Genomic DNA, 12,450 nt, shown 5'->3' on the forward strand with positions numbered 1-12,450 from the left:
GGGTGTTCGTCTCTCGACCAGTACCATCCGAAGGAAGTTCAGGTCTGCTGGACTCCGTGCACGTCGTCCAATCAGACGTCCCTTACACACTGATAGACACAAGGCTCAACAATTGGCGCGGTGTAATCAACGGCAAAATCACAATCTGAGGACATGGCGGAGGATCCACTGGTCCAGTGAAAACCGTTTTCTTTTTCGTGTTACTGATGGCGAGTTTGGAGAAGGATCAACTGCGGTGGATCTGTAATGGTGTGGGGGTGTATCTCCTATGGCTGTAAGCTGAATATTATCTCCATTCAAGGGACACTCAATGGTCAGAGATACCAACAGGAAGTACCGGAAGCTGCTGTTGTCGCGCATTTCGATAACCACCCCCTCGCCAGTCGGCCAGTATTTATGGACCATAATGCAAGGTCCCATCATTCCAGGGCTGTTATCCCATACATGCAGAACAACGCAGTTGACAGATTACGTTAGCCTGCGAGAATCCCTGATCTCAACCCAATTTAGCATTTATGGGACCATCTGGTGCGTCGAGTCCAAGTAAGTGATCCACCTGTTCAAAATCTTCAGGAATAAGCCCTGGCTCTTCATGACGAATGGCAGAGGATTCACATGATGCGCATTCGACGTTAGATTTCCAGCATGAGGAGGAGGGCTGCAGCAGTTATCCGTGCGAGGGGAGGATACACCAAATACTGATGTCACCATTATTGTTGGCGTAGGATTGAACAGTGAACATTTTTTGAGATCTTTGTGGATGTTGGACCACAGACATTGTCTGTGTGACCATAGTTTTGGACATGATTATTGATAACATTTCAGTCAATAAATCACAGCCGAAAGTAGCAGCAGTGTTGGTAGTTGATGGACTGACACTTTAGATGCGTTAACGCAGTTATAACCATGTGTTTGGTTTCCATATCATGAATGATCAGTGTGTTGTGTTAAACGCGATACTATATGTATATTATAAAACTTGTCGATGAAGGACAGTAAAACAACTAGAATATCACAATTAGCATTAAAACTAGTGTGGAAAGTTAAAACTGATATCATTATATGGACAATACAGTTCAAAAATAGGCTATAGATCGCCAGCAACTGAAGTTAGATCACCACACTAGGGACCATGGGGACCTTTGCTACCTGCATGGACCCTAGTTGGATTTACACCATCCCCTCAGCCGCTGGCGATTGTACGAAATTTTAGCCAAAATTGAAATAACAAAACTACTAGGCTTAAAAATCCTGGTAAGACGACGTCGTATTGGCCAGTAGCAAGATCATTTTACAATTCAATAATTTCTATTAAAAGTGGAAGTTTGCAAGAAATATATTTAATAGCCTGAAGGCAAGAAAGAGAGTCTGAATATATTATATACTGTTTATGTTTAGGGTGTCTTTGAATATATTTGAGAGCTGTTAATATGGCGTTAGCTTCAGCTTCAATGACAGTGGCATAAGCTACTGCACCACTATCCTTGGACCCATCTGTAAATAAGGATTTGTAATTGCTATATTTACTTTTTAATTGATGATATTCTTGTTTATATTGTAATTCGTTAGTTTCTAAGTTTTTAAATGTAGTTAATGACAGGTCAGCTAGAGGCCTAACCAACTGCCAAGGAGAAGAAAGAAGTCGGGAAGGAGCTATATTTTCCAGCTCAATGCCGGCAGCATTATAGCATGAAAATGGGTGGTGCTTAGCTAATGCTCAAGTGTATATAATCAGAAGCAAAAGGAATTATGACATGGGAATATGTCAGTGTAATATGTTAAGGATCTTTAATATAATTTGAACCAGAGAGTCGGTTAAACTAGTCGAAAAATAACAGCAAGCATTGTTGAAGATGCACGACCTTTGCAAGAAAAATGACACATTTGAGACAAAATACCAGTAATGTCCACTTCAAAAGGCCAGACAACCAGATGTTTAACAAGTCCTCTCAGTGAATTGTTAAGATGTTTGGTAGTCAGAAAATCACCTCTATTCATTGTTCTGATTCAAGCAGGATTCGTCACGTTTCGGGTGAAATGACTTATGGACAGTTGAAGGTATGATCCAGTCTGGTGCCTCGTAGTGTGACGTTCGTTGATGCAACGTTCATAGTAACACAATTTGGCACTTATTGCAGTTTTCAGCTAGACAATCAACTTATGGACCCTCTACGTTGACCTACCTAAGCATAACGACCCCAGGTGAAGACAGATAGATTCGAACCACTCACCTCTAAAACTGGTTTCATACAGCAGCCCTAACAACCCGTACCATGGCATACTTGAGAACGTTAGGTTATTGGCGCCACCATTTCAACGAGGTCTAGGCGACTACCGCGCAAAACGTTCAGTCCGACGGTCAGTTGTTACACCAGAACATCCATGTTGATGGCGTTGTAGAGCAGCCGGAAATGGAGTTGAAAAAGACAGTTGTTAACCCTGACCGGCAAGACTTTTTTCCTATCCACTGAACATGTCTGGGATGAAAGGGAGTGATGATATTCTTCTGGCTTTTCACCAACGTTCATATCTCTTAATAACGCCAAAGTGTCAGGCCTTCAGGAACTTGACGCATTAGCTACTGAAGGTTTGAACATAATGACATGGTATGGCTGATTTGCATATGATAGGTGCACTGTTCATTCATGTCAGAAAAAGTTAAACAAGGACCCTTGATCTTTGGTAACCCATGCTTGTCATCAGAGGCGACATACAGGATCAGGTCATCAGGCTCTCCGACTTGACTAACATGTCATCATATTCCATTTACGCTGAACAATGCTCATCCTGCTGATCACTGGATTGTCTGTTCCAGACTGCCACAATACTGATGGAGTACTGCAGAGTGCGTTACAAAACCTGGTCACTGGTCCAAGATTATTTGCAGTTTGAAATTATCAAAGTAAAATACCATTATTTGATTGCCTGAAATGAAAACTAACTTGTCACGTGCATGGAGCGATGGGATTTTTGAACCACTGAAGTGATTCTTGAACAATGCTAAACTTCATTTACATGCAAACCTGTCTTTCGGTTAAATGGTTCTCTAAATGAGTATGGTTTTATGACGCTTTTTGCAATATTTCACAGTGGGGACACAAGAAATGGGCATCACATATTTGATACTTCTCTTGATATACATTGTACACATTGTCAAAGAGCAACTTTTACAAACAACAGTGTAAAACATGTGATTCACACCTTGATGTTTGAAATCAAGGTGATGATTTATTCTGACATTTGACTTCAGACTTACTCTTTTTACACAAAAAATGGTGTTACAAAGTTGGCATTTTAAAAATAGATATGCGTAATGTTACATAAAAATATAACTTTGTTCCTTTTTTATGGCAACTTAACAAAAACTTCAACCGTAAGTGTTCGAAGTTTCAGGTACCAGTTCTCATATAAAAGATATCTAAGTTACTGAAGGGTTTCAGAGAGTAACAGCCCGGCAAAAACAAGACAGCCCGTCCTTCAGTCTAGAAAATAGTATTTGAAAAGTTCTACTGCATTTCAGCAGTGGGACACTCATAAAAGAAATGTTTCTTTTGAACAAATTAACAATCTAAATGAAACACACATCAAAAATACTTGTGTAAAAGTCAGTAAGAACCTATCAGTACATAAGACTCAACGCTAAACAAGGTATTGTACTAAGTGTTAATAACATGGCACTGTTTAACAAGTTTGCATGACCAATACATTTACTAGCACTAGGCAGCAATAGGGACACCGGTCGAAAATCCGCGCATGATGTCAGGATACTGTAATATTTCTAAGTTCACATCAGAACCATCTGGAGGACGGTTGCCATAGCAACACCAAGGTTCAATATCTAGGTTGGATTTCAGACGAGTTAGGTCCATAGCACTAGCATCATCTTCGTTGGATAAATGAGCCACTGGGCAGAACTGCTTGTTTGGGGATTGGTCGTTTCCATGGCAGTGAGGACAGACGTGGCATTGGTGCTTCAGCTTTGGTGGCATTTGGAGACGTTCCATTTCATTAAAGTTGACTGTTGGGCTGGCAACATTGTCGGCATTCAAGCGATGCTTGTTTCCTCTGCTAGACACGCATTTTCTGGGGATTTTCCGTAAAGTCTCTGATCCTCTCTGCTTTAGTCCAGCACTGAACGCGCACATCAGCTGAACAAATCTGTCCTTGAAAGCAACCACAGCCCAGAGTTGAGGTAGAACCTTTTCCAGCAAATTATGACCTCCTGTTTCTCTGTCTTCGCCTGATTCATTTCTTGGAGGCTGAGAGAAATTGGACCTTAATTCGAAACTGGCATCAAGACCTTCACTTAGGATGTGGGACACTTCAAGGCTTGGTTCAGCAGACTCCAGTTTGCCAAACATATTTTCAGCAGGGCCGACTGGAGGACGATCAGTGTGAGGCTGGTCGATGACAGGTGGTCTGAGTATAGCATAGCCGGTCATCGAGGTTGAGAGTTGTATGGCCAATGCCGTTGATCCCACCATAGTGAGGAAGCTGGCTACATAGGCAGCAGAGCTCACAGTGATCACCTGTAACAGCAGATACATTGACAAGAGTGAGTGACATTTAATGCACCCTGCACCCTATATGACATCAATTCACAAAGGGAAAGTGATAGGTTGGTGAACTAGAACACCGTTTAAGCATTCATAACTTATGAGCCTTTCCTAACATACAAATTCTTGATCACAAACAGGACTGCTGGTGGTTCAGATCGCAACAAAATTTACATTTTGGAAACAACATTGTAAAGATGTTATTATATTTATTGTGACCAAAGAGGAAATTGTTCCAAACATCACACAATTAAATTAGTATTTTGAGAGTAATCAATTTCACCTTTCAAAAACCACACCTTAGCATAAAATACATCACTAAAGCTGCATTGAGACATTCTAAAGTTGTTTTCCATCTCAAAACATCTTATCTTACCAGAAGCCATTCCTTTGCTATGCAGTCCCAGAGGTGTTTGGTAAGTTTGTCATGGAATAGAACATCAAAATCAGTGTAGGAGAGCCATCCTCGATCACAGCCTTGAGTCCATGCAATTCTGAAATCACACAAACATAAAGCTGAGGCTGAAAACTCCATAACTATAATTGAAACGAAGGGAGCTAACTATCGAAGAGTTACCTCCCCTACACTAGCAACTTTGAACCAGACTGAAATATATTTGTTGAAGACTCCAAATGTGTCACAAAGCTCTCAAAGAGATATTTCAGTGTTATTTCTAAAATTTAGTTGCGCCAACTCTTAATCAATAATGCAAATGAAAACAGTGTTCTGAAAACATGTCCATGTGGACATCACTCTCAAGACAAGAGAGTACTGAAAACAATTACACAACATGGTTCTCAGTTGCAGAGTAGCTTGATTTTGTTTCTTGTCATTGGTTCTACTCAATTTGGGCATCAAAGTGTCCATTACAGGTACCTACAGATGACTGAAATCACTCCTGGAAAATATGCACAAACCATAATACAAAATGTGCATAATTATCAAGATTTACCTTCTTTCAATATCCTGAACAGATCGGAGGAATTCAGACTGTGAGACGAACAGCTGCCAGTCCTACAAAACAAGACAAGCAGTTAAAAAAGAAAATAAAGCTCTGTTCCACAGTAACAGGGCTGACTATGGATCACCTGCTAAGCCAGTAATTATGAAAAAGAGATGCTGATTATTCAGTTTGACCACTGAATTTTGTCACTGGTTTAAAGCTCAAGTTTTATCTCTGGATTGAGTGTATGCAACACATAATGACAATAATATTACCCTGTACATGGACATTCTGATGTGAATTAAATAACTATAACAGTAAGAAAGGTAAAATGAAGAAACTAAAAAAAAACTATGATTGATCTGTGAGCTTTGAAGCAGGCGTCACCCTTTGTACTCCTTGCTCCAGAGTATTGTTATGAAAGACTCAAGATTATGTGCAGGTTTGGAAGATGGATCCTACTCGTTTATATTCCTTTTACTGCACAAGTATCTGAAGTGGTGCATGTTTTGACAAACCTAGATCAGATAAATCTGAGAACTTAGCAGGCATAAAAAACCGAAAGATACATAGACTTTATTTGGTTCTGTCAAATATCATACATCACAATATATTCAGACTGTCAGCTTGTTAATGCAGATATGATAACAACAAAGCAGAAACATTTAGATTTAGCCAGGGGTCTTTTACTGTAGATTTACATCAGTCTCAAAAACCCTTTCAAAATGAAACAAAATTCTTGGAAATCCACAGAAATTTGTAATGTCCGTTAATGACAAATCCTACATAATGGGTGAACAAATCTTTGCCTGTTACAAAACCATTGAAAACATGATAGATGTTCCTTACCATTGCTGAGAGGAACTCTCGCTCCATTTGATTGACTTCATCAAGTTCCATGTTAGCTGCTTCTGCCCACTCATCGTTGAACACCTCTTCATCCACACCTTCATCATACATGTACTTAGAGGCCATCATCTAGACAGGAAGGGCAGGATGATAGTGAGGCTGCTTTTTAACTTGTACATGTTCATCAGTTTGGACGTTAGTTGAAGTAACATTAGTGTCAGATATTACAGTGGAACCTAGGGTTCTCAGTCATGTTTGTATATTAGAGTCAAGAGGAGACTTAAAATTGTTAGAGACCCACTGACCACAAGGAACACTTTTCTCACACTGATAAAAACATTATCTGCTAAAGAGTTTCCGTCTACCTAATGATATCCATGGCAAAACAGAAAAGAATATGACCAGACACAAGCCAAACACCTTTAACGTCAACTCGCCTGAACGCAGCATTTAGCATAATTTTTAGTAGATATTACTGTTACCGATCTCACGAGACCAGCCAGGATTCTACTAGACATGGTCTTCAGAACGTACTATTGACTGGTTCTTTCTGAATATTACAAGCCAAAGACAAATAGTCACATGTTGATTTTGAATACTGTATTACAAAAAGTGTCTGTTGTTTTACACGTCATTCAACAATACAAATAAATGTCATGGTGGAGGGCACCAAGAATAAACTTCACTGTCTCCAAAAAGGAATTATAGAACTCAGTATGAGTTCCCCAACCAATCAAAAGAATGACTGAACAATTTCAACAAATAGTTGCGATGAAAGTGTAAATATTTACAACAAATTGTTTACTTATATATTTATTCTATCGCACACTTTTTGATACAAGCAAACATAACAATTATGGACATGTGACAATAAAAACCTGTTGGAGAGCAATTGACCAATCAAAGATATTGATCACATGTTAATTTTCAGTTAAAGGTCACATGCAAACAAAAAATCAAACATAATTAAAACACATTTATCACTTATTCATGACATATAATATACATTGCTGCTTTTAAAAAAACAAATAAACACAATTATAAGCGTACAATCGTTCAAAAATGCAATATTTTGTACTTGAGCTTACTTCCCCCGAAACGAAGCCTTCGGGAGACCGAACCCAGTCATAGCGGGTGGATATGCGATCAAGTGTAACGACTGCTTCCGACTGGCTGGTTCATTTGCTGATATGCTGAGGGTTCATTGTGTGTACAGAGAGATGATCTGTTTGATGGGCATTTTAGAAGTATAGCCAGTCACAAGAAAGTAAGATTCTTTATGGATAACAACTTCCTCTTGTGTACTTGATGCGTCGTTTCAGTATGGATTCATATACTGTTGTCAAACAAAATCATATACACGAAAAGAAGTCGTTATCCATGAAGAATGTATATAGAGATGTTGGGTTTGGAAAATATATGTTCTCTGAATTTGCGCTCGATCCAATAAAAAATCATGTCAGTAGAGATGGTAAACTACTGCGTGGCTGGAATCTGTCATTCGTCCAAGTACAAAGCAGGACTTGAAACTGACAAGAGTTTGCACCAGTTTCCGTCAGATTCAGTCATCCGAAAAAAATGAATGTAGTTTGTTTGCAACCCACAGACATAAAAAAGTCATGTGTATCACACGTGCCTAATTACATAATGTGGCAGAGACGGGACTCGGGTGCACGAGTCATAAATCAACTTATTTTCTTTATGTCGTATAGTCTGATAGGTGTTAAGTTCAAATTGCACGTGGTCAATGATTGAAGCTGTGTATTGCATGTTGTCTTTAGCAGACAGGCAGACAGACATATAGGTGTCAATAAACCAGCCATTGAGCTTTCTCTCTGACAGAGACTGCTTACCACAATCAACAAGTTGTTTTACGTAACGAGTAGATCAATTACTTGTTTGTGTACACAACCAAGATTAGACCACTGCTCATGACCTCAGACGCTGGGCATGCATACTGTTTCATGCTCCGCGAACCTATTCACTGCGCATGCATTATGGACGCAGTGCAGCACAGCACAGCAGTTGAAACCAGTTTTCCCCCCAGCGCTGAGGGGAATTTAGTGAAACGTATGAACTCCGATTTCGCGGGCTTTTTTTACATCACCTTTTTTTCAACTTTCTACGTTGAATAGGCATTTTTTATGATTTGTTTCAGTAAGTGCATACCGAAAGGTACCAGAATCTGCAAAGTTGTGTTTTACGTTGCATGTGACCTTTAAATGTAAAGTGCATTTCTAGTTCCCCCATATAAGTGTAACAATCGTCACAAAAATTCTGGTTTGAATGGCAGGACTTACCACTGAAATGAAGAAGAGGTCAGAGGAAGACATTTTCTGAAGATAGTCAGGATTTCTTTGGCGCAAACGTGAGGCATAGATCATGCTGGTTACGAGAGACCCAGGAGACACACAGGCATCGCTGCAACAAAATATTAGAGCAAACAGACATTAAACTGGTATCGTTTCAACAAACTATTCAATCATTGTAAACCATAGGCCATATGACAAACTTTAGTTGACTGGCTTTGCAGAAACTAAACATAATTCTGCATGTACATAAACAGTAGGAGGGGTTGCATGGTAGCCTGGTGGTTACAGCGTTTGCATGTCATGCCAAGACCTAGGTTCAGTTCCCAGTACAATGTGTGATCAACACGTAGCTGGAATATTGCTGAGTGCACTGTAAAACTAACTCACTCACCCAAAAGTGCATTCATCATAACATCAGATTTCATTAGGGCGATGCATTTACGTAAGACTGTGATTTGAACCACAGAACAAATCAGAAAGTCTGTATATCCAATAAATTAATCTTTAATCTAACAGACAATCTGAGCACAACTACCACCAATCTGTTCAATAATATGTTCTAAGAGTGATCAACAGTAATCCAGTCACCTCGCCAGTGTTGAAGCTGACACCATGTTTGCTTGACCCAGTCCACGGGGAGTTGCATCTTGAAAGTACTCAACAGCCAAGTCTGGAAGTAGACACCACACAATTCTAGCTGATTTCTACAATCACATATTTGACAAAGACTGTAAAACGAATTTGTCAAAATATGTACAAGGACAGCCATGAAAGTGAAGCAACATTTATAATGTAGTGAATTGCTGTGTGATGATAATGCTTTGATTCAGAAGATAAGAGTAATAATTGTATTTTATTTTAACTATGTTCACGAATGTAGCAAGCAATATAGGGAACCAATACAGGGTCTAATTAATCTAATCAATAGATCATTTACAATTCGTTACCCATCTCAGTTACTAAACTTGAAAACTAGACTAATACCTAGTCTCTGAATATATAATTTTGATAGTAACAAATAAACTTATTTAAATTGAAAAGGAGGCCAAGGGAGACCATAGATTCATAACCTGAACCTGAGGAAATCTAGGCTTGCTTTATTTTGAGCCTTCACACTACACTGAGGGCTAGGCTGTAGGGAAAATAATATGGTTCAGGGACTGTGAGACAGACCAACTTGAAAACATGCAGTTGTTTTTGTCATTTGTGTCCATGTAAGTGCAGCTTCCAAAAACAGACATAAGTTTTTGTTTTGTGTTTAATGCCATACTCCAGCAATTTGGCAGCAGTTTGTAATAACCAATCCTGCACCATTCCATCCAGTGATCAACGGTGTGAGCATCTACCTATCCAAATAGGATGCTTCTTACAGCAAGCATCTTCACGGATGCCCCACAGAAGCGGTTTCAGCATTTATTGTATTTAACATTCTTGTCATCATGATCTCAATCACTGGCAGTTAAGGGTTGCGATTAGCCCCCTCAAACTATGTCACATGGCCAAATGTACCAGATGGTCAGTCTTGGCCATCTGGTTGACAGTATGTCATCATACCCTAACAGGACTAAAAACTGATGAGATGACAATATAAATCACTGGATTGTCTGGTCCAAGCAAGATTATTTTTACATGCTGGTCATTTATATACATACAATATTGCTCAAAGTGGAGTTAAACAAATTTCATTATCTGAGTTCTTATGAGAAGTCCCTTACTTGTTAGAGGCAGAGAAGGGCAGTCATCATCATCTGGTAGTTCACCATAATAAAGCGTCTTACGAAACCTCTCCTCTAACTGTTCATGTAGACCTTCATCCTGCAGGGGACAAATCAATAGAATCATCAACAAATGCATTTAATTTCACTAATTTAAAATCTTCTAAAGCAGATCTTTTCTTTTGTTCACGGTTTCAAATAATACTGTAACGCTAATAATCAACAATGGATTCTGTGAAAGTAACAATAAATAGGGCTTGAAACAATACACCAAGCACCTTCAGCATTTTGGCAAACAAATACTGCAAAATGGACTGTAATTACCTGTAGATAACTTCACCTCTGTCAATAAACAGCTTTTGTTTTTGTTCTGAAAGGCTTTTCAGAAAAAGGTTTTGATGTGAATATATGTATGGCAATATAGATTGTATCATGATTTGTATTTTGTATCACTTCCCTGACATATCTCTTCACCAGTAGACCATGCTGGCCTGTGTGGTGGCTTGTTCCCTCAGTTGGCAAGTCTACATACACTTTTTATCAGAATGGGAATCAGTTCCAATCAATAACACTGACATATCAACAACTCCTGTGAGTACTTTACTACTAATATTTCATAAGAAATGTAAGATCGTTTATGGATGCCAACTTCTTTATATTATCTTACCTTTTCTATTATTCATCAAGTTCACCTTTTCATAAGAATTGGGAGATAACCATACTGAGTTGATCAGAGGTATATAACGAAATTATAATAGCTCTAAATTTGATTTAAAACCGAACATGTAACGTGAGGTTTCAAATACAAACTTTACAGCTATTATAACTTCACTATAAACGTCTGATTTTCCAACACAATATGTTTATCTCCATTCTACCATAACCGTGTTATTCAGATTTCAAACAAATACAGAAAGTGTTGGAAAATCAGAGGTATATAACATGATTAATACCTCTGGATGACTTTGATTAACCAATCACAATCCAGTATTTACAGAAGTCATGGTAGAATGGAAATTAGTGGAGTCCTAATTACGATTGTTGATATTTTATATACGACGACGTAATTTCTGTAAAGATTCCTTCCTGTCTGGAGCGAAAACAACCTTGTTTCTCAAATGAACTACCGAGGCTAATCAGGTGAGACAATATTGCCATATTTGGCAGTCGTCTGGTCGAGATCACGGATCACGCCTGGAAAAATTTACGCGTTGGACGGACAAAATTACATCACATTGTAACTTAAAAGTAAAACTGTCAACAACGATGACATGGATGAATTTCCTGGTTTCAAGATAATATTCAACATCCCCCGTTTGGCTGCTAAGGTTACCAGAGAAATGGCCGTAGGCCTATTTCATTCTTACTGTCTGTCCATTTCATATACCTCCAATCTTTTTCTTGACCGCGCCTGGTCAGACCTCAAGCCTGGTGACCAGCGACTAAACATGTTTTGTCTCACTCGCCACACGAGTCCTCCCTTGTTCCAGGCGATGACGAGTTATTTCAATGCAAAATGACACAACCTGGCAAGAATTTCACATTTCACGTCGGGCACCACAGCGGTGAAAGGGAATCTTGCTCCTTGTGAAATACGGTGATCATGAACGCATGCTTTTTCGGCTGAAGGCGTACGGTTAAGACAACATGAATACAGGCACTTACAGCTTGACGTTATTGCATGTCCTGATGATTATTTTGTTCTCATGTGATCAACTCAAACTATCATTTTGCTTTTCATTTTGGAACCTGAGGTAAACAAGAGTATCATGGTGTGAAATATAAATATCTGTTGAGAAAAACAAAACATCGGCATTTTATTGTTAGTGAACGCTCCGGCTCAGTAAAAGTTTGGACTCTGAATTCACGTAAACGTTGAATAGAAAGAATTATTGGGATTGTCTCTCAATCTTTAATTAATGCAGAAACTCTCATTTGTCACCATCCTTCCGTAACCGACATCGGATTGTCCTCGACTAACACGATTGGTCCTGAATGTGAGGTCCCGATACTTTGTGTCATACACCTCTATTCCTGAAATGGGGGTAAATCGTAATCACGAATGTCAGAAAGC

At 39.0% G+C, this 12,450-nt stretch overlaps 1 protein-coding gene across 1 annotated transcript; it reads right to left on the minus strand.

The window, feature by feature from the left end:
* Nucleotides 1-3,182: 3,182 nt before the first annotated feature.
* Nucleotides 3,183-11,965, minus strand: LOC137297773 (protein CNPPD1-like). The gene is made up of 8 exons (XM_067829718.1): nt 11,764-11,965; nt 10,377-10,476; nt 9,250-9,331; nt 8,650-8,770; nt 6,350-6,478; nt 5,510-5,571; nt 4,933-5,050; nt 3,183-4,529 (listed from the first exon to the last, which is right to left on the minus strand). Exons 1-8 carry the CDS (start codon nt 11,824-11,826, stop codon nt 3,717-3,719), a joined length of 1,488 nt encoding a protein of 495 aa, XP_067685819.1. The 5' UTR covers nt 11,827-11,965; the 3' UTR covers nt 3,183-3,716.
* Between the last annotated feature and the right edge of the window lie 485 nt (nt 11,966-12,450).

Source organism: Haliotis asinina, chromosome 10 (assembly GCF_037392515.1).
Source record: "Haliotis asinina isolate JCU_RB_2024 chromosome 10, JCU_Hal_asi_v2, whole genome shotgun sequence".
Lineage (NCBI taxonomy): Eukaryota > Metazoa > Mollusca > Gastropoda > Lepetellida > Haliotidae > Haliotis > Haliotis asinina.

What these genes read in the sequence shown, in the direction of transcription:
- LOC137297773 (XM_067829718.1), bottom strand. Translation starts at nt 11,826, where the DNA reads ATGTTTAGTCGCTGGTCACCAGGCTTGAGGTCTGACCAGGCGCGGTCA. An exon ending in GGTCAAGAAAAAGATTGGAG is followed by an intron (nt 10,477 to 11,763) that starts GTATATGAAATG and finishes TGTCCCCTGCAG; the next exon opens with GATGAAGGTCTACATGAACA. An exon ending in GAGAGTTCCTCTCAGCAATG is followed by an intron (nt 5,572 to 6,349) that starts GTAAGGAACATC and finishes CTTGTTTTGTAG; the next exon opens with GACTGGCAGCTGTTCGTCTC.